The sequence below is a fragment of the Staurois parvus genome, unplaced genomic scaffold (assembly GCF_062004578.1).
Source record: "Staurois parvus isolate SC_StPar_1 unplaced genomic scaffold, SC_StPar_1.0 ptg000350l, whole genome shotgun sequence".
NCBI classification, from domain to species: domain Eukaryota; kingdom Metazoa; phylum Chordata; class Amphibia; order Anura; family Ranidae; genus Staurois; species Staurois parvus.
In genome coordinates this window covers 4576997-4598702 of record NW_028318146.1, presented here as the reverse complement: position 1 = coordinate 4598702, position 21706 = coordinate 4576997, and the positions used below count along the sequence as shown (strand labels likewise).

General features: G+C 46.4%; 1 protein-coding gene across 1 annotated transcript in view; it reads left to right on the top strand.

Annotated features, from left to right (window-relative positions):
- Nucleotides 1-20937, top strand: part of LOC149456721 (uncharacterized) — an 80573-nt gene extending 59636 nt beyond the window's left edge. Inside the window, exon 4 of the mRNA XM_089684546.1 lies at nt 20845-20937. Coding sequence (XP_089540672.1) covers nt 20845-20865 — 21 coding nt within the window. The 3' untranslated portion in view covers nt 20866-20937. The remainder of the gene's footprint in view (nt 1-20844) is intronic.
- Nucleotides 20938-21706: the final 769 nt, after the last annotated feature.

The window sequence follows — 21706 nt, the reverse complement described above, 5'->3', positions numbered from 1 at the left end:
CAAGGGCAAATTCAGCTAGTTGGGGCCAAAGGTCAAGTTTCGTTGCCCAGTAGTCAAGGGGATTGTCTACCTCGGTTGGCAGGGTGCTGTCCAAGTAGGCCCAAGCCTGTTGTTTGAGCTCCTGCTCCAGGTCCACCTGATGCTGCTGCTGCTGCTGCGGCTGGTTAGTAGTTTCCTCACTGCGCTGGTGAAGAAAGCTACTCATCATCGACTGCAGACTGAGGCAGCCGCTGCTGGTGGAGCTGCCACTGCTCCTACCACCCCACCCCTCCCCTGCTGCCATGCCAGCGGAACGCGAGCGCACAGGGCCCACAGTGTCTGAGGATGGACGTTGGCGCACAAAGGCAGAGACCAACTGACTACATAGGTGGTTTTTATAGTACGTAATTTTGGCCTCCCTCTCAGCAGGTGTGAAAAAGGCCACCATTTTGGACCGGTAGCGAGGGTCCAACAAGGTGGACAGCCAAAAGTCATCCCTCTGTCTGATGGTTATTATTCGGCTGTCGCTACGCAAGCAACCGAGCATGCTATGGGCCATTTGTGCCAAGGAATGCGAGGGACTCCCTGCCTCCATCTCCACAGCATACTGCCACGGTGCGTCTGGGTCCTCTGTCTCCTCCTCCTCCTCCTCTACCAGATGCTCCTGCTCCTCCACTGCTGTCCGCTGAGTGGAAAAACCACCCATTTCACTCAATAATTCCTGAGCACAAATGTCCTCCTCTACCTCCTCCTCTTCTTCCTGTCCTGCCCCCACAGGGGTCATGTGGCGTTGACATCTGTGCGCCACGTCTACCGCACCCTGACCAGCCATTGTTAACAGCATTTGTTCCAGGACGTGCAACAGAGGAATGACGTCGTTCATCCCATAGTCCTGCCGACTCACGAATAGCGTGGCCTCCTCAAAGGGCCTGAGCAAGCGGCAGGTGTCACGCATGAGCTGCCAATGGCTGACATCTAAGTTACACAGGGGAGTACCTTTATCCGCTTGTAACATCAGGAAATCGGTGATGGCCTTTCGCTGCTCGTAAAGGCGGTCTAACATGTGTAGGGTTGAATTCCACCTTGTTGCAACATCGCAGATCAGGCGATGCTGTGGAATTCCGTTCTGCCGCTGCAGCTCAATGAGGGTGTTCTTTGCGGTGTAGGAATGGCTGAAATGCATGCACAGTTTACGTGACATTTTAAGGATGTCTTGCAGTGGGATGGTGGATTTTAGGAACCGCTTGACAACCAGATTGAACACGTGAGCCATGCATGGCGCATGGCACAACCTTCCTTGATGCAGAGCAGACACCATGTTCTTTCCGTTGTCAGTCAACATGGTTCCGATTTTTAGTTTGCGCGGAGACAGCCATCTGTCGATTTCTCTGTTCATTACACTCAGCAGTTCCTCCCCTGTGTGACTACGTTCGCCAAGGCATACCAGGTGCAGCACAGCGTGACACCGTTGCGCCCTGCACATGTGATATGCCGGTCGGGTAATGGGACTTGGCACGGGGGTGGCGGCTGAGGACACGGCGGAAAAAGAGGTGGTAGAGGCGGACATGCTTGCTGGACCAAGGACGTGCAAACGTGGAGGCAAAAGCGTCGTGACCTGTCCAAGTTGCTGGTGCGGCTGTGCCGGCACCACGTTCACCCAGTGGGCCGTAAATGACATGTACTGTCCCTGACCGTAGTTACAGCTCCACACGTCGGCGCTGCCGTGCACTTTGGCAGAGACCGACATGCTCAAAGACTGGCCCACCATCTCTTCTACATGTGAATGCAGGGCTGGCACTGCCTTTTGGGCAAAGAAATGACGGCTTGGCACTCTCCACCGCGGCGCGGCACAAGCCATCATTTCTCGGAAAGGTGCTGAGTCCACCAGTTGGAAAGGGAGGGACTGCAGCACCAGCAACTTGGACAGGAGGACGTTCAGCTTTTGCACCGTCGGGTGCGTGCTCGCAAACTGTTGTCTCTTGGATACGGATTCCAAGAAAGACTGTTGACGGAATCCGAGAAGAGGAGTAGCAGGAGAAGGAGCATCTGAACGAGCGGAAGATGCCAACGAGCGACAACTCCCCTCAGCAGAGGTGTTGGAGCCTTGACTGGCTGATAGAGGGCGATTGACGACGTCGGGTGACGGAGCAAGTAACGGAGCGGGTGATGGAGCGGGGGCTGGGGCAGGCAGAACCGCCGTATGTTTATCACGGTTTTCCCAGGCCACCGAATGGTGACGCTGCATATGCTGACGCAACGCTGTAGTCCCAACATGGGCCCCCTGGCCACGCTTGCATTTCTGGCCACATAGTCGACATACGGCTACGTTTACTTCCTCGGGCGGCTTGAGGAAAAATTGCCACACCACCGAGTAGGAAACTTTGCCCCCGCTACTCTTCACTGGCTGACTGCTACTTCCTCCGTGCGCACCGGCACCACTACTGGCCGTGGTGGTAGGCTGCAGTGGAGCTGGTGCTCTACTCCGTGGACGTTTGGCTCCACTGACACTGATGCGACCCTGCTGCTGTCTCCTGGGCAACCCACCGACTGTTTTGCTCGCTGCCAAGCTGCCACCCTCTTCTCCTGATGATGCGGAAGAAATTGCCTGATGACGACGAGGCTGCCAAGTGCGATCAACCTCCTCATCATCAAGTAGGGTCTCCGCCTCACTACTAGCCCCCTCGGCTGCGTCTGGGTCAGGAGACAGACCTGTCTCTAGACCGGCTACCGAGCCACTCTCCTCGCCAGTACTTGTTCGCTTGGCTGCTGAAAAGGCCGATGTCTCCCCCCGTTCCTGACCGCCCTCTGTTAGCTCTTCCTCACTGTACAGTGGGGCTGAGCCCACAGCATGCGATACTTCGCTTGGTGAGGGAACAGCAAAGGACAGGGGCAGGTAGAGGACACGTGATTTCAGTGGGCTTGCTCCCGGGCCATGCCAACTAACGGTTGTGTCTGACGTACCCACCGACCGTTGGCTGTAGGTGTCAGAGGTGACCTGGGAAGAGGAAGACGACCGAGCCAACCAATCAATGACGGCAGGGTTGTCGGTGGAGACACGACCGCTGGATGACACCGGGAGCACTGGCCTCTGGCTGCGAATACTGCTGCCTCGACCCCTTCCTCTGCTGCCACGTCTGCTCGCTCCTAAAACATTGCCTCCTCTGCCACTCCTCTGCATGTTGTCTGACATACTATTTAATTCAACGATTAGGTGTCCCTGAGTAACAATTCTCTGGCACTCAGTAACAATTCTGTCTGTCCCTGAGTATGAATTCTGTGGCCCTGAGTAACAATTCTGTGTCTGTGCGAGTAACAATTCTGTGTCTGTGCGAGTAACAATTCTGTGTCTGTGCAAGTAACAATTTTGTGTCTGTGCGAGTAACAATTCTCTGGCACTCAGTAACAATTCTGTCTGTCCCTGAGTAACAATTCTCTGGCACTCAGTAACAATTCTGTCTGTCCCTGAGTAACAATTCTCTGGCACTCAGTAACAATTCTGTCTGTCCCTGAGTATGAATTCTGTGGCCCTGAGTAACAATTCTGTGTCTGTGCGAGTAACAATTCTGTGTCTGTGCAAGTAACAATTTTGTGTCTGTGCGAGTAACAATTCTCTGGCACTCAGTAACAATTCTGTCTGTCCCTGAGTAACAATTCTCTGGCACTCAGTAACAATTCTGTCTGTCCCTGAGTAACAATTCTCTGGCACTCAGTAACAATTCTGTCTGTCCCTGAGTATGAATTCTGTGGCCCTGAGTAACAATTCTGTGTCTGTGCGAGTAACAATTCTGTGTCTGTGCAAGTAACAATTTTGTGTCTGTGCGAGTAACAATTCTCTGGCACTCAGTAACAATTCTGTCTGTCCCTGAGTAACAATTCTCTGGCACTCAGTAACAATTCTGTCTGTCCCTGAGTAACAATTCTCTGGCACTCAGTAACAATTCTGTCTGTCCCTGAGTAACAATTCTCTGGCACTCAGTAACAATTCTGTCTGTCCCTGAGTATGAATTCTGTGGCCCTGAGTAACAATTCTGTGTCTGTGCGAGTAACAATTCTGTGTCTGTGCAAGTAACAATTTTGTGTCTGTGCGAGTAACAATTCTCTGGCACTCAGTAACAATTCTGTCTGTCCCTGAGTAACAATTCTCTGGCACTCAGTAACAATTCTGTCTGTCCCTGAGTAACAATTCTCTGGCACTCAGTAACAATTCTGTCTGTCCCTGAGTATGAATTCTGTGGCCCTGAGTAACAATTCTGTGTCTGTGCGAGTAACAATTCTGTGTCTGTGCAAGTAACAATTTTGTGTCTGTGCGAGTAACAATTCTCTGGCACTCAGTAACAATTCTGTCTGTCCCTGAGTAACAATTCTCTGGCACTCAGTAACAATTCTGTCTGTCCCTGAGTAACAATTCTCTGGCACTCAGTAACAATTCTGTCTGTCCCTGAGTAACAATTCTCTGGCACTCAGTAACAATTCTGTGTCTGTGCGAGTAACAATTCTCTGGCACTCAGTAACAATTCTGTCTGTCCCTGAGTAACAATTCTCTGGCACTCAGTAACAACTCTGTCTGTCCCTGAGTATGAATTCTGTGGCCCTGAGTAACAATTCTGTGTCTGTGCGAGTAACAATTCTGTGTCTGTGCAAGTAACAATTTTGTGTCTGTGCGAGTAACAATTCTCTGGCACTCAGTAACAATTCTGTCTGTCTCTGAGTAACAATTCTCTGGCACTCAGTAACAATTCTGTCTGTCCCTGAGTAACAATTCTCTGGCACTCAGTAACAATTCTGTCTGTCCCTGAGTATGAATTCTGTGGCCCTGAGTAACAATTCTGTGTCTGTGCGAGTAACAATTCTGTGTCTGTGCAAGTAACAATTTTGTGTCTGTGCGAGTAACAATTCTCTGGCACTCAGTAACAATTCTGTCTGTCCCTGAGTAACAATTCTCTGGCACTCAGTAACAATTCTGTCTGTCCCTGAGTAACAATTCTCTGGCACTCAGTAACAATTCTGTCTGTCCCTGAGTATGAATTCTGTGGCCCTGAGTAACAATTCTGTGTCTGTGCGAGTAACAATTCTGTGTCTGTGCAAGTAACAATTTTGTGTCTGTGCGAGTAACAATTCTCTGGCACTCAGTAACAATTCTGTCTGTCCCTGAGTAACAATTCTCTGGCACTCAGTAACAATTCTGTCTGTCCCTGAGTAACAATTCTCTGGCACTCAGTAACAATTCTGTGTCTGTGCGAGTAACAATTCTGTGTCTGTGCAAGTAACAATTTTGTGTCTGTGCGAGTAACAATTCTCTGGCACTCAGTAACAATTCTGTCTGTCCCTGAGTAACAATTCTCTGGCACTCAGTAACAATTCTGTCTGTCCCTGAGTAACAATTCTCTGGCACTCAGTAACAATTCTGTCTGTCCCTGAGTATGAATTCTGTGGCCCTGAGTAACAATTCTGTGTCTGTGCGAGTAACAATTCTGTGTCTGTGCAAGTAACAATTTTGTGTCTGTGCGAGTAACAATTCTCTGGCACTCAGTAACAATTCTGTCTGTCCCTGAGTAACAATTCTCTGGCACTCAGTAACAATTCTGTCTGTCCCTGAGTAACAATTCTCTGGCACTCAGTAACAATTCTGTCTGTCCCTGAGTAACAATTCTCTGGCACTCAGTAACAATTCTGTCTGTCCCTGAGTAACAATTCTCTGGCACTCAGTAACAATTCTGTGTCTGTGCGAGTAACAATTCTGTGTATGTGCAAGTAACAATTTTGTGTCTGTGCGAGTAACAATTCTCTGGCACTCAGTAACAATTCTGTCTGTCCCTGAGTAACAATTCTCTGGCACTCAGTAACAATTCTGTCTGTCCCTGAGTAACAATTCTCTGGCACTCAGTAACAATTCTGTCTGTCCCTGAGTATGAATTCTGTGGCCCTGAGTAACAATTCTGTGTCTGTGCGAGTAACAATTCTGTGTCTGTGCAAGTAACAATTTTGTGTCTGTGCGAGTAACAATTCTCTGGCACTCAGTAACAATTCTGTCTGTCCCTGAGTAACAATTCTCTGGCACTCAGTAACAATTCTGTCTGTCCCTGAGTAACAATTCTCTGGCACTCAGTAACAATTCTGTCTGTCCCTGAGTAACAATTCTCTGGCACTCAGTAACAATTCTGTCTGTCCCTGAGTAACAATTCTGTCTGTCCCTGAGTATGAATTCTGTGGCCCTGAGTAAGAATTCTCTGGCACTCAGTAACAATTCTGTCTGTCCCTGAGTAACAATTCTCTGGCACTCAGTAACAATTCTGTCTGTCCCTGAGTAAAAATTCTGTGGCCCTAATAACGTTTCTGTGGCCCTAAGTAACAATTCTCTGGCACTGAGTGAAAATTCTGTCTGTCCCTGAGTATGAATTCTGTGGCCCTAACTAGCGTTTCTTTGTCCCTAAATAACGATTCTGTGGCCCTCATTAACAAGTCTGTGTCCCTGAGTAATGGTTCTCTGTCCCTAAGTAACTTCTCTCTGTCCCCAATTCTCGTTTCTGTGGCCCTAACTCTGTCCCTGTCCCTAGTACAGAGCGGTCTGCCTCTGTTCAATGACTGCAGGCAAATGAAGATTTCCAAAATGGCCGCTATATATACCTCGACCATTACACAGTGCTGGCTGGCTGGCTGCTGATTGGCTGATGCGATCACATGTCGTTGAGGAATGCATTATGGGGCAGCGCGCCTTGTCTGCGCGCCTTCCCCGACATCCCCGCTCCGTCGCCGCACATGTCAGCCGCCATTTTCGGAAAAATCGAAATTTTTCCGATATTCGACTCGAATTCCACTTCGGATACTTCGATTCGCTCATCTCTAATAGCAATATGTGATGACACCAGGGGGCAATGTTGGGTTGGGGGGCCGTGTTTTTTCTTTTCGGCCCCGTGTTTGGCGGCCTCTCACCCTTCCTCTCTCCATAGATGGGCCCAGGGGCGGACTGACAACTCATGGGGCCCCCGGGCAATAGGGGATCATGAGGCCCCTGTGCCCTTGCCCACACTCAAAGCACACTTAAAAAAGCCTATAAAAGGTACCAGGGGCATTTAATGGGGCCCCCTACTGACCCCGGGCCCTTGGGCAGGGCCCGAGTGCTCTAATGGTCAGTCTACCCCTGGATGGGCCGGTTTTCTGGCAGTCTATGAGTGTGAGACACTGCGAGCCAGCAATTAGGGGGGTGTTCAATGGCATTTTCCTGTTCTGTTTGGAGAGGGGGGTTCCCTGTGATTTCTCTCTTTGCCCCTGCATGGCTTCCATCAGTCCAGGAGGAATAGTATCTTAGAATTGACCTTTCATCTCATCTTGCGATGTAACAGGAGCAAAATCTCCCCCCGCCGGGGTCCGATCTAATACTACAAAGGGGCATGTGCAGTTGCTGAAACCTGGGATTGAACCAGGGACCACTAGACCTTCAGTCTAACGTTCTCCCAACTGAGATATTTCAGCTTCTTGATGCCCCAAAGGATTTGTAAGTAGGATCATAATGATGATACCCAGCAGCAGGTACAAGTGGTTTACAACCACTTTAACTATGTCTATTGGGACGCAGCGTCTGCATGGACACAGCCGCGGTTCCCAATTTTGACATTCATGCAGGGGAAAGGGAATCAAACCCAACCCCAAACGCACCTGCACCAACCCGGATATCAAATTATGAGCAATGGCTGTGTCTGTGCAGCCACTGAGTCCCAATAGACATGAATGGCACTGTGTGGGATGCACAGGTATTTCTTGCATCCGTGTAAGGCAGTGGCATTCATTTCTTATGGGTTTTCTTGTGTTGTTTTGGGGTTTTTTTATTTCTTGTGTGTTTAATAGTTTTGGATAATCCCTGTGGCTGCAGCGTCCGACTCTTGTTCGATGATGGTAGTTGTCCTTGGTTGTTTAGTTTCCGTAGTGGCCCATGTCTGCTTGATGTCCATGGTTGCTTGGTTTGGGTTGTTGTCCACGGTTGCTTGGTTTGGGTTGTCCATGCAGCCGCTGCTTCCCAACAGACATGAATGACACTGTGTGGGATGCACAGGTGTTTTGTGCATCTGCGTAAGGCAGTGCCATTCATTTCCTATTTTTGTTTTTCTGTTTTTTGTTCTTTTGTTGCTTCTTTGTGTTGTTTTGTGGTTTTTTGGTTTCTTGCCTGTTTAATGGTTTGGATAAGTCCTGCACAGGCTGCAGCTTCTGACTCTTGCTCGATGTTGTTTTGGGTTTTTGTCCATGGTTGTTTGGTTTCATTGTTGTTGTCCATGGATACTTGGTTTTGGTTGTCCACGGTTACTTGGTTTTGGTTGTCCACGGTTACTTGGTTTTGGTTGTCCATGGTTGCTTGGTTTGGGTTGTTGCCCATGGTTGCTTGGTTTGGGTTGTTGTCAGTGGCGTCCCTAGGTGGGTGCAAGCTGCACCCACTCATTTTTTTGAGACAGATAGAGCTTTCTTTTGGTGGTATTTAATCACCTCTGGGATTTTTATTTTTTCCTAAAAAAACTAAAAACCACTGAAAATTTTGAAAAAAAATGTTTTTTCTTAGTTTTTGTTATACAATTTTGTAAATAAGTGATTTTTCTCCTTCACTGATGTGCGCTAATGAGGCTGCAGTGATGGGCACTGATAGGCTACACTGATAGGTGGCACTGATGGGCACTGATGAGGAGGCACTGGTAGGTTGCACTGATGGGCATTGACAGGCATCACTGATGAGTACTGAAAGGCAGCACTGATACATGACACTGATACATGGCACTGATAGGCGGCGCTGATAGGCAGCACTGACTGGCACTGATAGGTGGCACTGACTGGCACTGATAGGCGGCACTGACTGGCACTGATAGGCGACACTGACTGGCACTAATAGGCGGCACTGATTGGCAGCACTGATAGGTGGCACTGATTGGCATTGATAGGTGGCACTGACTGGCACTGATGGGTGACATTGAAAGGCAGATCAGATAGGCACTGATATGTGGCATTGATGTGCACTGGTATGCACTGATATGTGGCATTGATGTGGAACTGATGTGCACTGGCACTGATGGGCATTGGCACTGATGAGCACTGACAGGTGGCACTTCTGGGGCCACATTGATCATCAGTGCCCTGATGATCAGTGTACATGTCCCCTCCGCCGAAAGCAGATTACCGGCTCTCCTCTCCTCTCGAGCTGTCAGCGTGACAGCTCGAGAGGAGAGAAATGCCGATAACCGGCATTTCCGTGTTTACATGTGATCAGTGGTGATTGGACACAGCTGATCACAGGACCGAGCCAACATCTTCGGCTCTTTCCGTGATCCGCTGTGTTCGAGGGACACAGCGGACCGGTGATCGCCGCGCTGCGCGCTCCCTGAGCCGCGCATGCGCAGTGAGAATGGTAGGACGTCATATGACGTCCTATCAGAACGAGAGAACCACCTTGCGCCCGTCCTTGTACTATAGGGCGGGCGGAAGGTGGTTAATGGTTTGGATAAGTCCTGCACAGACTGCAGCTTCCGACTCTTGCTCGATGTTGGTTTCGGTTGTTGTCCATGGTTGTTTGGTTTCGGTTGTTGTCCATGGTTACTTGGTTTTGGTTGTCCACGGTTACTTGGTTTTGGTTGTCCATGGTTTGGTTTCGGTTGTTGTCCATGGTTACTTGGTTTTGGTTGTCCACGGTTGCTTGGTTTTGGTTGTCCATGGTTGCTTGGTTTGGGTTGTTGTCAGTGGCGTCCCTAGGTGGGTGCAAGCCACACCAGGTGACACCAATCGCACAGTGTGACACCCAGGGGCATATCTGCCCCCAGGCAGAAGGGACAAGGGACCAGGGCTTGGCAGGTCAGGAGAGCTTGTCATAGCTCGGGTGGGAGGCAGGGTTTAGGCAGGGGGCGGGCTCAGCAAGTCTTGAGCAGGGAAGGTGGGCTCAACTTATGCCATCCTGAGTTAATGGCAAGTCGGCTGTCTTACCCTCTCTGTGCTTCCCGGAGCGCTGATTCCCTGCTGCACCCACTGACATCGATAGGATCTAGCACAGCAATGGGCAAACTACGGCCCGCGGGCCGTATACGGCCCGGCGGACCTTTTAATCCGGCCCGCGGAGCTAGGCTCCTCTCACAGTCCGCCCTGAAGTCCCCAAGTCCCCCCTGTGTCAATTCACTTACCTTTGCTCCGCGCGCTCCTCTCGCCGTGTCCCGCGCCGTTCCGGTGTAGCATGAAAATCTGTCCTATGAGGATCTGTCCCCCTCGACGTATCTGCGCATGTGCCGGAGATCGCCGATTGGCTGCTAATGCCTGAAACTGGCACATGCGCAGATACGTCGAGGGGGACAGATCCTCATAGGAGACAGATTTTCATGCTGCACCGGAACGGCGCGGGACACGGCGAGAGGAACGCGCGGAGCAAAGGTAAGTGAATTGACACAGGGGGGACTTGGGGACTTAATATGGGGGATGAATTAATATGGGGAATGAATTACTATATGGGGGATGAATTACTATGGGGGATGAATTACTATATGGGGATGAATTACTATGGGGGATGTATTACTATATGGGGGATGTATTACTATATGGGGGATGAATTACTATGGGGGATGAATTACTATGGGGGATGAATTACTATGGGGGATGAATTACTATATGGGGGATGAATTACTATATGGGGATGAATTACTATGGGGGATGTATTACTATATGGGGGATGAATTACTATGGGGGATGAATTACTATATGGGGGATGAATTACTATGGGGGATGAATTACTATGGGGGATGAATTACTATGGGGGATGAATTACTATATGGGGGATGAATTACTATATGGGGGATGAATTACTATGGGGGATGAATTACTATATGGGGGATGAATTACTATATGGGGATGAATTACTATGGGGGATGAATTACTATGGGGGATGTATTACTATGGGGGATGTATTACTATATGGGGGATGAATTACTATATGGGGGATGAATTACTATGGGGGATGAATTACTATGGGGGATGAATTACTATATGGGGGATGAATTACTATGGGGGATGAATAACTATGGGGGATGTATTACTATATGGGGGATGAATTACTATGGGGGATGAATTACTATGGGGGATGAATTACTATGGGGGATGAATTAATATGGGGGATGAATTACTATATGGGGATGAATTACTATGGGGGATGAATTATATGGGGGATGTATTACTATATGGGGGATGAATTACTATGGGGGATGAATTACTATATGGGGGATGTATTACTATATGGGGGATGAATTACTATGGGGGATGAATTACTATATGGGGGATGAATTACTATATGGGGGATGAATTACTATGGGGGATGAATTACTATATGGGGGATGAATTACTATATGGGGGATGAATTACTATATGGGGGATGAATTACTATGGGGGATGAATTACTATATGGGGGATGAATTACTATGGGGATGAATTACTATATGGGGGATGAATTACTATAGGGGGATGAATTACTATATGGGGGATGAATTGCTATATGGGGGATGAATTGCTATATGGGGGATGAATTGCTATGGGGGATGAATTACTATAGGGGGGATGAATTACTATGGGGGATGAATTACTATGGGGGATGAATTACTATATGGGGGATGAATTACTATGGGGGATGAATTACTATATGGGGGCTGAATTACTATGGGGGATGAATTACTATATGGGGGATGAATTACTATATGGGGGATGAATTACTATGGGGGATGAATTACTATATGGGGGATGAATTACTATAGGGGGGATGAATTACTATAGGGGGGATGAATTACAATTGGGGGGATGAATTACTATTGCGGGGATGAATTACTATATGGGGGATGAATTACTATATGGGGGATGAATTACTATGGGGGATGAATTACTATATGGGGGATTAATTACTTTGCTTACTATGGGGGAATATTACTATACTTACTATGGATGACACATACACATAATTCATCTACTCTTGGTCCGGCCCCCGGGTCCAATATATGAACCCATTGCGGCCCTCGAGTCAAAAAGTTTGCCCACCTCTGATCTAGCAGGAAGCCGAGACCCGGACTGAGCATTGCAGCTAGGCTCCGCCCACCCGGCCTCTATTCCATTCACTGCATAGGGCCGGAGGACAGAGCCTAGAGGTCAGCTGACCGTGAAGAGGGGGTGCAGGAGAGGAGACCATCACTGCATGTCAAGTATCAGTGCAGCCGCAGACACCACGGACCCCAGATAAGTGCTCCATTAATTGTCAAATAGTCCCCCTTCTCTATCTCTCTCTCCCCCTCCTCTCTCCCCCCCCCTCCCCCCCCTTTCTCCTCTCCCCCCTCTTTGGTTGTTGTCCATCGTTGCTTGGTTTCATTTGTCCATGGTTGCTCAGTGTCAGTAGTTTTCCATTGTTGTCCATTGGCTGCAGCTTCTGACTCTTACTCTCATTGTCAGTCAATGAAATAAAGTTTCTTCCTTGCCTCTATTGGTGTTTTATGAGCCTCTTTGTTGGACATTTGCATGGGACCCAATGCGGATGTCGAGTTGAGAGCACCGGATGTGTCCATGCAGCCGCTGCTTCCCAACAGACATGAATGACACTGTGTGGGATGCACAGGTGTTTTGTGCATCTGCGTAAGGCAGTGGCATTCATTTCCTATTTTTGTTTTTCTGTTGATTTTTGTTCTTTTGTTGCTTCTTTGTGTTGTTTTGTGGTTTTTTGGTTTCTTGCCTATTTAATGGTTTGGATAAGTCCTGCACAGGCTGCAGCTTCTGACTCTTGCTCGATGTTGGTTTTGGTTGTTGTCCATGGTTGTTTGGTTTCGGTTGTTGTCCACGTTTACTTGGTTTTGGTTGTTCATGGTTGCTTGGTTTTGGTTGTTGTCCACGTTTACTTGGTTTTGGTTGTTCATGGTTGCTTGGTTTTGGTTGTTGTCCACGTTTACTTGGTTTTGGTTGTTCATGGTTGCTTGGTTTTGGTTGTTTTCCACGTTTACTTGGTTTTGGTTGTTCATGGTTGCTTGGTTTTGGTTGTTGTCCATGGTTACTTGGCTTTGGTTGTTCATGGTTGCTTGGTTGTTGTCCACGTTTACTTGGTTTTGGTTGTCCATGGTTACTTGGTTTTGGTAGTTGTCCACGGTTTCTTGATTTTGGTAGTTGTCCATGGTTGTCCATTGAATTGGTGTTCACTGATGGCATCATCAAACTGTCACTTATGTAGGAAAAATTGGTGAAATTCTCCTGTTCTTTTGGTGATATTACATCATTCCGATCCTTGCGGTCGATAATTTTATCTAATTTGACTTGGTTATATGATGAATCCTTGGGATTCTGAAAGAGAAAGAGGCATTAGTCACTATTTCTAATTGATACAGAAAATGGTAACAAAGCATGGTGAACCCCAACTACCCCCCCCCCCATTGCAGCAGATAACAGTAAACAGGCTTCTTCCACCCTAGCTCCCTCTAGTGGTCAGAAGAAGCATTACACTTCATTATCCCACATTGTCTAACCCAAAGAACAAATGTAGTATTTTCAAGCTTAGGCCTTGATTGTGGTGGCTGCATTCGTTTTAATTGCATTTTACGGGTTAAGCACATTTTCTGCAAGTATAGGACAATACCTGGTAATCCAGACACAAATCCAGTGTCCTCGTAAGCTCCTGTGCACTGAACTAAGATCTCAAACAATATTATCAGCTTTCTCAGCTATTGTCTGTGAACTACAAACCAACACCCCGGTGTGCAATGGAGATAAAGAGAGGTGCAGATGTTTGTAGTCCTAATCAGAAAAGCAGGCTAGGGTGACAATGCTGCTTCTCCATAGATACAGTACAGTAAGTGAGTGAACGTTGTCACCCTTGGGCAGGAAGTGTGCAGCAGGAGGGATTTATATGTAAAATAAATCAGGTCTTAGCTTTGCACCTGACCTATCCACAATAATTATCTCCAGTAATAAGCAGAATTGATTCAGACCAGGCTGGATGATTGTGTAATGATTACAAATTCATAGACAAGTCTGAAAATTCTGTAAAAACAAATGTCTCAGCGCTGAAGAGCCGGCCGCTGAACATCTCCAATCCCTTTAATGTGGTTGAACTCCATTATCTGTATACTTACTGGTTTTGATGGCATGCGTAGCTTTCTTCTATCTAACTCCACCCAGTTGATGGTGTTGAAGAACTGGCATCTCCTGATGTCACTGACTTGGTATTTTCGCTCATCTTGGTCTTTCCACAGAAGCTGTAAAGAAGAATAAAATATAATGAGACACTGAAGGAGCAAATAAATAATAATATTAATAATAATAAATAATAACCACATGCCGCCCAGCCACTGTATAAATACGGCGGCAGGGCGGCACGGCTGGGAAAAAGCACGTTTTAAAACGTGTGTTTTGTAAACAGGTAGGGGGCGCGCCGCCGCCCTACCTGTCCCGCCGATCACAGCCACGGATGTCAGTCGCCGGGTCACAGCCAGTCCTTACCGGCTATATCCCGGCGATCGGCGGCAATCGCTGACAGAGCACAGCTGCAGTAGCTGTGTTTTCTGTCAGTTCCCTGACAGCTACAGGACACGCTGAACGGGACAGAAGAGTTTCTCTCTCCCGATCAGCGGTGTTCCCTGCAGTACACACCCCCGCCCCCAGTAAAACACTCCCCTCACACAGTTAACCCTTTCCCTGAAAAATAAAGTGAATCCCTTCCTCCCCAATGCCATTAGTACAGTGTCAGTGTTTTGTTTTTTTTGCACTGATCACTGTATTGGTGTCACTGGGGATGTCAGTGACCCCAAGTCAGTACCCCCCAATGTCAGAATGTCCACCGCAGTCCCGCCATAAGTCACTGATCGCCGCCATAAGTCGATGATCGCCGCCATTATTAGTATAAAAAAAAAACTAAAAATCCCAGTATCTGTCCCGCCATTTGTAAACGCTATAACTTTCATGTAAACCAATTAATTTACACATATTGGGTTTTTTTTTTAGCAAAGACATGTTGCAGAATGCATTTTGGCAGAAATTTATGACTAAATTTAATTTTTACATTTTTTTTTACTGGACATGTTTTATAGCAAAAAGTCCAAAATATTGTTTTTTTTTTCCTCAAAATTGTCAGTCATTTTTTTTTATAGTGCAAATAATAAAAACCGCACAGGCAATCAAAGACCACCGAAAGAAAGCTCAATTGTGGGGAAAAAAAAGATGTAAATATCATTTATGTACCGTATTGCATGACCGCGCAATTGTCCGTTAAACTAGCGCAGTGCTGTATAGCAAAAAAAGGGCATAAATTGCAGTATTTATACCATAGTTTGTAGACGCTATAACTTCCACACAAAGCAATCCATATACACTTATTGGGATTTTTTACCAAAAACATGGAGCAGAATACATTTTGGCCTAAATTTATAACCAACTTTGAGTTTACTATATATTTTTTATAGCTGAAAGTAAAAAATATTGTTTTTCTTCAAAAAAGTAAAAAATATTGTTTTTCTTCAAAATTTTTGGCCTTTTTTTGTTTATAGCGTGAAAAATAAAAGGCGCACAGGTGATCAAATACCACCGAAAGAAAGCTCTATTTGTGTGAAAAAAAGGACGTAAATTTCGTTTGGGTGCAGCATTGCATGACCGCGCAATTATCAGTTGAATCAGTGCAGTGCCGAGTAGCGAAAAGAGGCCTGGTCATTAAGGGGGGTAAATCCTCTGGAGGTCAAGTGGATAATAAATAACAATCTCTGAGCAATAGAGAAGCTTAGGCTGTGTGTATACTTACTGTAGTATAATAATAATAATAATAATAATAATACTTACTCTCTTTAGGAGGTCACAGAGGTCAGATTCAAAAAAGTCCAGATAATCTGGATCCATGGAGATGATCCTATTTTTCACTTTGTTGAAGGGGTGTTTGCCAGACGCCATCTCGTACACTATTACTCCAAGGGAGAAATAGTCAACCATGGTGAAGTAATCCATGTTTTGCAAGACCTGTAGAAACACAAGGGAGAAAAAATTGTATGAGACAAAGATGACAACATAGTGACATTTGTGATGTGTGAAGCTCATGGAGGAATGAAATCGTGATCAAATAGCATGACATTGAGGTGGAGCTTGTGAACATTGGAGGAGAGGGGCTTAAAGTGGATGTAAACTCAAAACGTTTTCTTGGTTTTTTTTTTTGGACGAAGCAGAAAAGTGTCAAATACTCCTTCTAGGTTATTATTTGTTTTTGGGTTTTTTTTGCTGTCTACCACTGGGGACATTTCTTTTCACCTTCTGTTCCAGAAATGCAACAGGAAGTTATTTAGAAATTTCCCTGTGTGGGGAATTCTCTTTTACAGAATTGTCCCCAGAACAGGTATCCCCATTTCCCCTTTACTCTTGTTCTGGGATGAACTGTAACATTTTGGAATTCACTCTTACGATTTTTCTCACTGACAATGGTCACCAGAACAAATAGAGGAGTGAATCTACCCAATGGGGACACAGATAGCAAAAAATGTTTAACAGTCTAAAAACGTTCCCTACTCCTACCAAACAAAAAGCAAAGTTTTGCCTAGAGGTACGCTATAACTGTCCATTTTAAAGTAGTTGGATGAAGGTATATGGACTCCAATAGCTCAATAGTCACACTCGCTCTCCGTGTTTAAGAGAAGAAGGAAAACAGCAGGAGAGCAATTACTGAAGGTTTTACCCCATTTGTATGTGTGAATCGGGCTGGACCGATCTATCCATCCACACCGGGCCTCATTGTCCCCTACAAAGAAACTCCAACACTGCTGCAGGTCTCAGAACTCCCCACCTTTTGTTGGGGCTATTGCTCTGTCCTGGAAACCCATTGAAAGCAACTGGGGCACCAGTGGAGACATTCTTCATTTAGTGAAAGTGGAGCATCCATTTATTTCTTCTCTATATCCAATGATGATAAATGGTATATCTTGATAAATATTACAATTAAGTCTGATATTAGACTTATACTTACTTCTGGGGCCATGAAGGCTGGTGTCCCCGCATAACCACTGATTCTCTTCGATTCGGTGACTCCTCTCACTGCTGTTCCAAAATCTGCAATTCTGGCATGGCCGTCGCTGTCTAACAGGATGTTTTCCGGCTTCAGATCTCTGTGAACGATCTCTTTGGCGTGCAGGAATTGCAGGCCGCATAGAATTTCCGCTGTTAAATTCCTGATAGAGAAAGAAATACATATATTAGCACTGAAAATCTTAACAGACCAGCTAAAGATGAAGTGACTTTTACCTAGAGTTCATAGGGGTATTGATGGATGGGCTTAGTTGGAGGGGCCTGGCTAGGTCACATCCTGTCCTCAGTGATCAGCCTCTCCCAACTCCAAAGTGACCCTGACATCAAACTTACCTTAATCTGTTCACTTGTAGTGGAGCTGAAGAATTTATCAGTTGATGGAGATCCCCTTTACTCAGATACTCCATAACAAAGACAAGATGAGTCTGTAAAAAAGATGAAAACAGGTTAGATTATAGACATTCACTTTGTGGAGGAATATATGGAGACACGCACACCGGCATACAGTGCAGCGTGGCATCTTTACTAAGTGCTTCCTGAGGGAATTCTGAAAAACTGCACATAGAAGAAATGTAAGCCGCCATCACTGGACTACTTTTATCACAATATTAATTTTGTCTTGCTGTAAGGGTGATCCAGTGACTTCCATACTTTGGTTCACCATCCTAGAAGATGCATGTAGATCAGGAGTCCTGACTTCTGTCTTGCTAGCTGCAAACTTGTCCTTGCTGAGTGACTCAAGGTTTTGAGGTCAGAGACAGCCAGGCAGCTATCAATGTCTAAAGTCAGTAATGACAGCCTCTCAGTACATGGTTTCTTGAAGGAAAGCCTCTACTCTGTACAGTTTACTTCACTAATCTCCAGCCTTGTAAGAAGCACGCTAGAGTTCCTCTCTTACCTTTACTGCATTCCTCTGATCTACAGCCAGAGCCCCCAGAAAAGCATGGTGTGGGAAACAAGTGAAATTTCCTTTTGCCTCTTTAAATTTAGCACTTAGTGCCTAGAGGACTAGCTGACAGGTCCAAACACTGTCATCTCATGGGGCAAAGGGATGCTTATCCTTGTGTAAGTTTTGACTCCCAAAAAAAAGTCACTATTTGCATAACTATTGTAGGGGGTCTGTATCAGTAGTGGAGCACAGTACTGGGAAGAGAAGAAGAAATTAGTAGATGAAAATACTTACCTCTATCTGGAATGTCCCATACAAATGGGTAAGATACGGGTTCTCTCTGCATTCTTCTAGAATGTTTCTTTCATTAAAAGCAGCGCAGGGATTAGAAAGCAGAAGTTTCTTTTTTCTGATGATCTTCACTGCCACCTTTTGGCCAGTGGTGGTATGGGTGGCCAACGCCACTTTTCCATAGCTCCCCTGTCCAATAACCTTATGGAAGGCAAAGCTTTCCACAGATAGTTTGTGTGACTGGCTGTTGCTGACACTGCTGGATGGGACCAGTTCAGTTTTTGCAGCCTCAGTGCTGGATAGGCTGTCTTCACTTTGCTGGTCCTCCTCAGTCATAGATGGTGTTGTTGCCTCCCTGTCACTGGTGGATTGAACCAGTGCAGTATTCTCACCCTCAGTGTTGGAGGTGATGACTGCACTTTGTTGTTCCTCCACAGTCTTAGGTGGTGTTGCATCTCTGTCACTGGTGGATGAAACCAGTGCAGTATTCTCACCCTCAGTGTTAGATTGGGTGACTGCACTTTGTTCCTCCACCTTCGTACGTAGTGCTGTTGCATCTCTGTCACTGGTGGATGAAACCAGTGCAGTATTCTCACCCTCAATGGTAGATTGGGTGACTGCACTTTGTTGGGCCTCTACAGTCATAGATGGTGCTGTTGCCTCTGTTTCATTGGTGGATGAAACCAGTGCAGTGTTCTCACCCTCAATGGTAGATGGGGTGACTGCACTTTGTTGGGCCTCTACAGTCATAGATAGTGCTGTTGCCTCTGTTTCATTGGTGGATAGAACAGGTGCAGTACTCTCACCATCAATGGTAGATGAGTTGACTGCACTTTCTTGTTCCTCCACAGTCGCAAATGATGTTGATTCCTCTCTGACACTGTTGGATGAAACCAGTGCAGTGTTCTCACCCTCAATGGTAGATGGGGTGACTGCACTTTCCTGTTCCTCCACCGTCGCGGATGATGTTGATGCTTCTCTGTCACTGGTGGATGAAACCAGTGCAGTGTTCTCACCCTCAATGGTAGATGGGGTGACTGCACTTTTTTTGTCCTCCACAGTCGCGGATGATGTTGTTGCATCTCTGTCACTGGTGGATGAAACCAGTGCAGTGTTCTCACCCCCAATGGTAGATGGGGTGACTGCACTTTGTTGGTCCTCCACAGTCATAGATGATGTTGTTGCATCTCTTACACTGGTGGATGAAACCAGTGCAGTGTTCTCACCCTCAATGGTAGATGGGGTGACTGCACTTTGTTGGTCCTCCACAGTCATAGATGATGTTGTTGCATCTCTGTCACTGGTGGATGAAACCAGTGCAGTGTTCTCACCCTCAATGGTAGATGGGGTGACTCCACTTTGTTGGTCCTCCACAGTCACAGATGATGTTGTTGCATCTCTGACACTGGTGGATGAAACCAGTGCAGTGTTCTCACCCTCAATGGTAGATGGGGTGACTGCACTTTGTTGGTCCTCCACAGTCACAGATGATGTTGTTGCATCTCTGTCACTGGTGGATGAAACCAGTGCAGTGTTCTCACCCTCAATGGTAGATGGGGTGACTGCACTTTGTTGGTCCTCCACAGTCACAGATGATGTTGTTGCATCTCTGTCACTGGTGGATGAAACCAGTGCAGTGTTCTCACCCTCAATGGTAGATGGGGTGACTGCACTTTGTTGGTCCTCCACAGTCACAGATGATGTTGTTGCATCTCTGACACTGGTGGATGAAACCAGTGCAGTGTTCTCACCCTCAATGGTAGATGGGGTGACTGCACTTTGTTGGTCCTCCACAGTCACAGATGATGTTGTTGCATCTCTGTCACTGGTGGATGAAACCAGTGCAGTGTTCTCACCCCCAATGGTAGATGGGGTGACTGCACTTTGTTGGTCCTCCACAGTCATAGATGATGTTGTTGCATCTCTGACACTGGTGGATGAAACCAGTGCAGTGTTCTCACCCTCAATGGTAGGTGGGGTGACTGCACTTTGTTGGTCCTCCACAGTCATAGATGATGTTGCATCTCTGGTGAATGGAACCAGTAGATTGTTCTCACCCTCCAGGGTGGTGTTGACGCTCAGAGATAGTGTATTGTTTTCTCCTGGAGAGGGAAAAAAATGTTATTTTCTTTTTGTTATACAAATCTTTGGACATTTAAATGTATTTTCTTTAACATATGTATGTGAGTGTCATCTGTGTCATGAAAATAATTTGTGTTGAACGTTTGAAAAATATACGTTCTATACATATGGACGATATTGTTGTTGTCACCCTGGGAGTCCATTCTCAGCACATGGCTTTTTCTGCCAGAACACGTGTATGCTAGTCTTATGAAGCCCCCATGACATCCGTAACAGCTATTCACCCCCTAAATATCCAGACTTAAACTTTGAGGCCACCAAGAGATTGACATCACAATGTGATCTCTCACAACGCTGAGAGCTTAGTGCCAAAGACCACTGATCTGCTAGAAGGGGGAGGCGCCATATTGGTTTGATATGTATGCAGGCTGTGCTGTCTGCTTAGTAGTGCTTGTGCTTCAGTGTTGCTTCCTGTCAATGCCATTTCACCATTCTGCTAAATCCTACATAATAATGATCCCAGTATTCTGTTTTTGGTTCAGTTTCAGTAGATATATATATATATATGTTGGCTTTAGAGTCCTAATTCAAAATGGTGATGGGACCCAACTGTCAGTCTGTTGTGTTCACTCCTGGATGCTGGGCAGCCAATCCTGCACACCTGATACATGTCTCCTGCAGACCAACTGTCATCTGAAGGAGTGGGCAGTGACCTCCAGGTATGAACTGTCCCCCACTGGAAGTTCCCTGTATTGGCAGCTGCAAATTTTGGATTTTTCTAACGCTTTCTAACCTGGGGGCAGCAGTCATCAGGGACAAATAAAACGGCTGAATCTCATTATCGATGACAAAGCATTAAACTCTGACTGAGGCTCTAACCCTTCCCTCTTCTATTCAGTGACCTCTCCATGTGTAAATAGCAGTGACCCCAATAAATCTATGTTTGGGTGACAAAATCTCCCTTCAGTGCCTTGCATTATAGTTAACAAATATACTACTTACTTTCAGCGTCGTCCTCTCTGGCTTTCGATTTAAAACAAGGGCAGATGGTGTGTAGAATTGCCCTGAACCCCCGCCTAACTGCCTTACATGCACCCCTACGGGGGGCTTTGTGCTGGTCAAGGGCCTGGCGGTCCCCTGTTAAGGGTTTCACTTTTGATCGCATAACTGAATCTTCTTTGTTGGTATTCAGAAGATCCTTTGACTTTCTAAATGTTCTCTTGCAATGAAAACGCTTCATTATGAAATAATGAGAATCGTCTCTTAGAGCAACAGAATTCGCTTCCTCTCCACTCACAACACTCCCAGCGAATGAGCCTCAGCTGCTGCTAGAGCTTCTACTAGAGTTTCCGCCAGGGTGGTCACATGACCTTTTGGCCACGCCCCTTTTCCAAAATTTAACCCCTTGCTGCCCAGGTACAATTTTGACATTTTTCACAC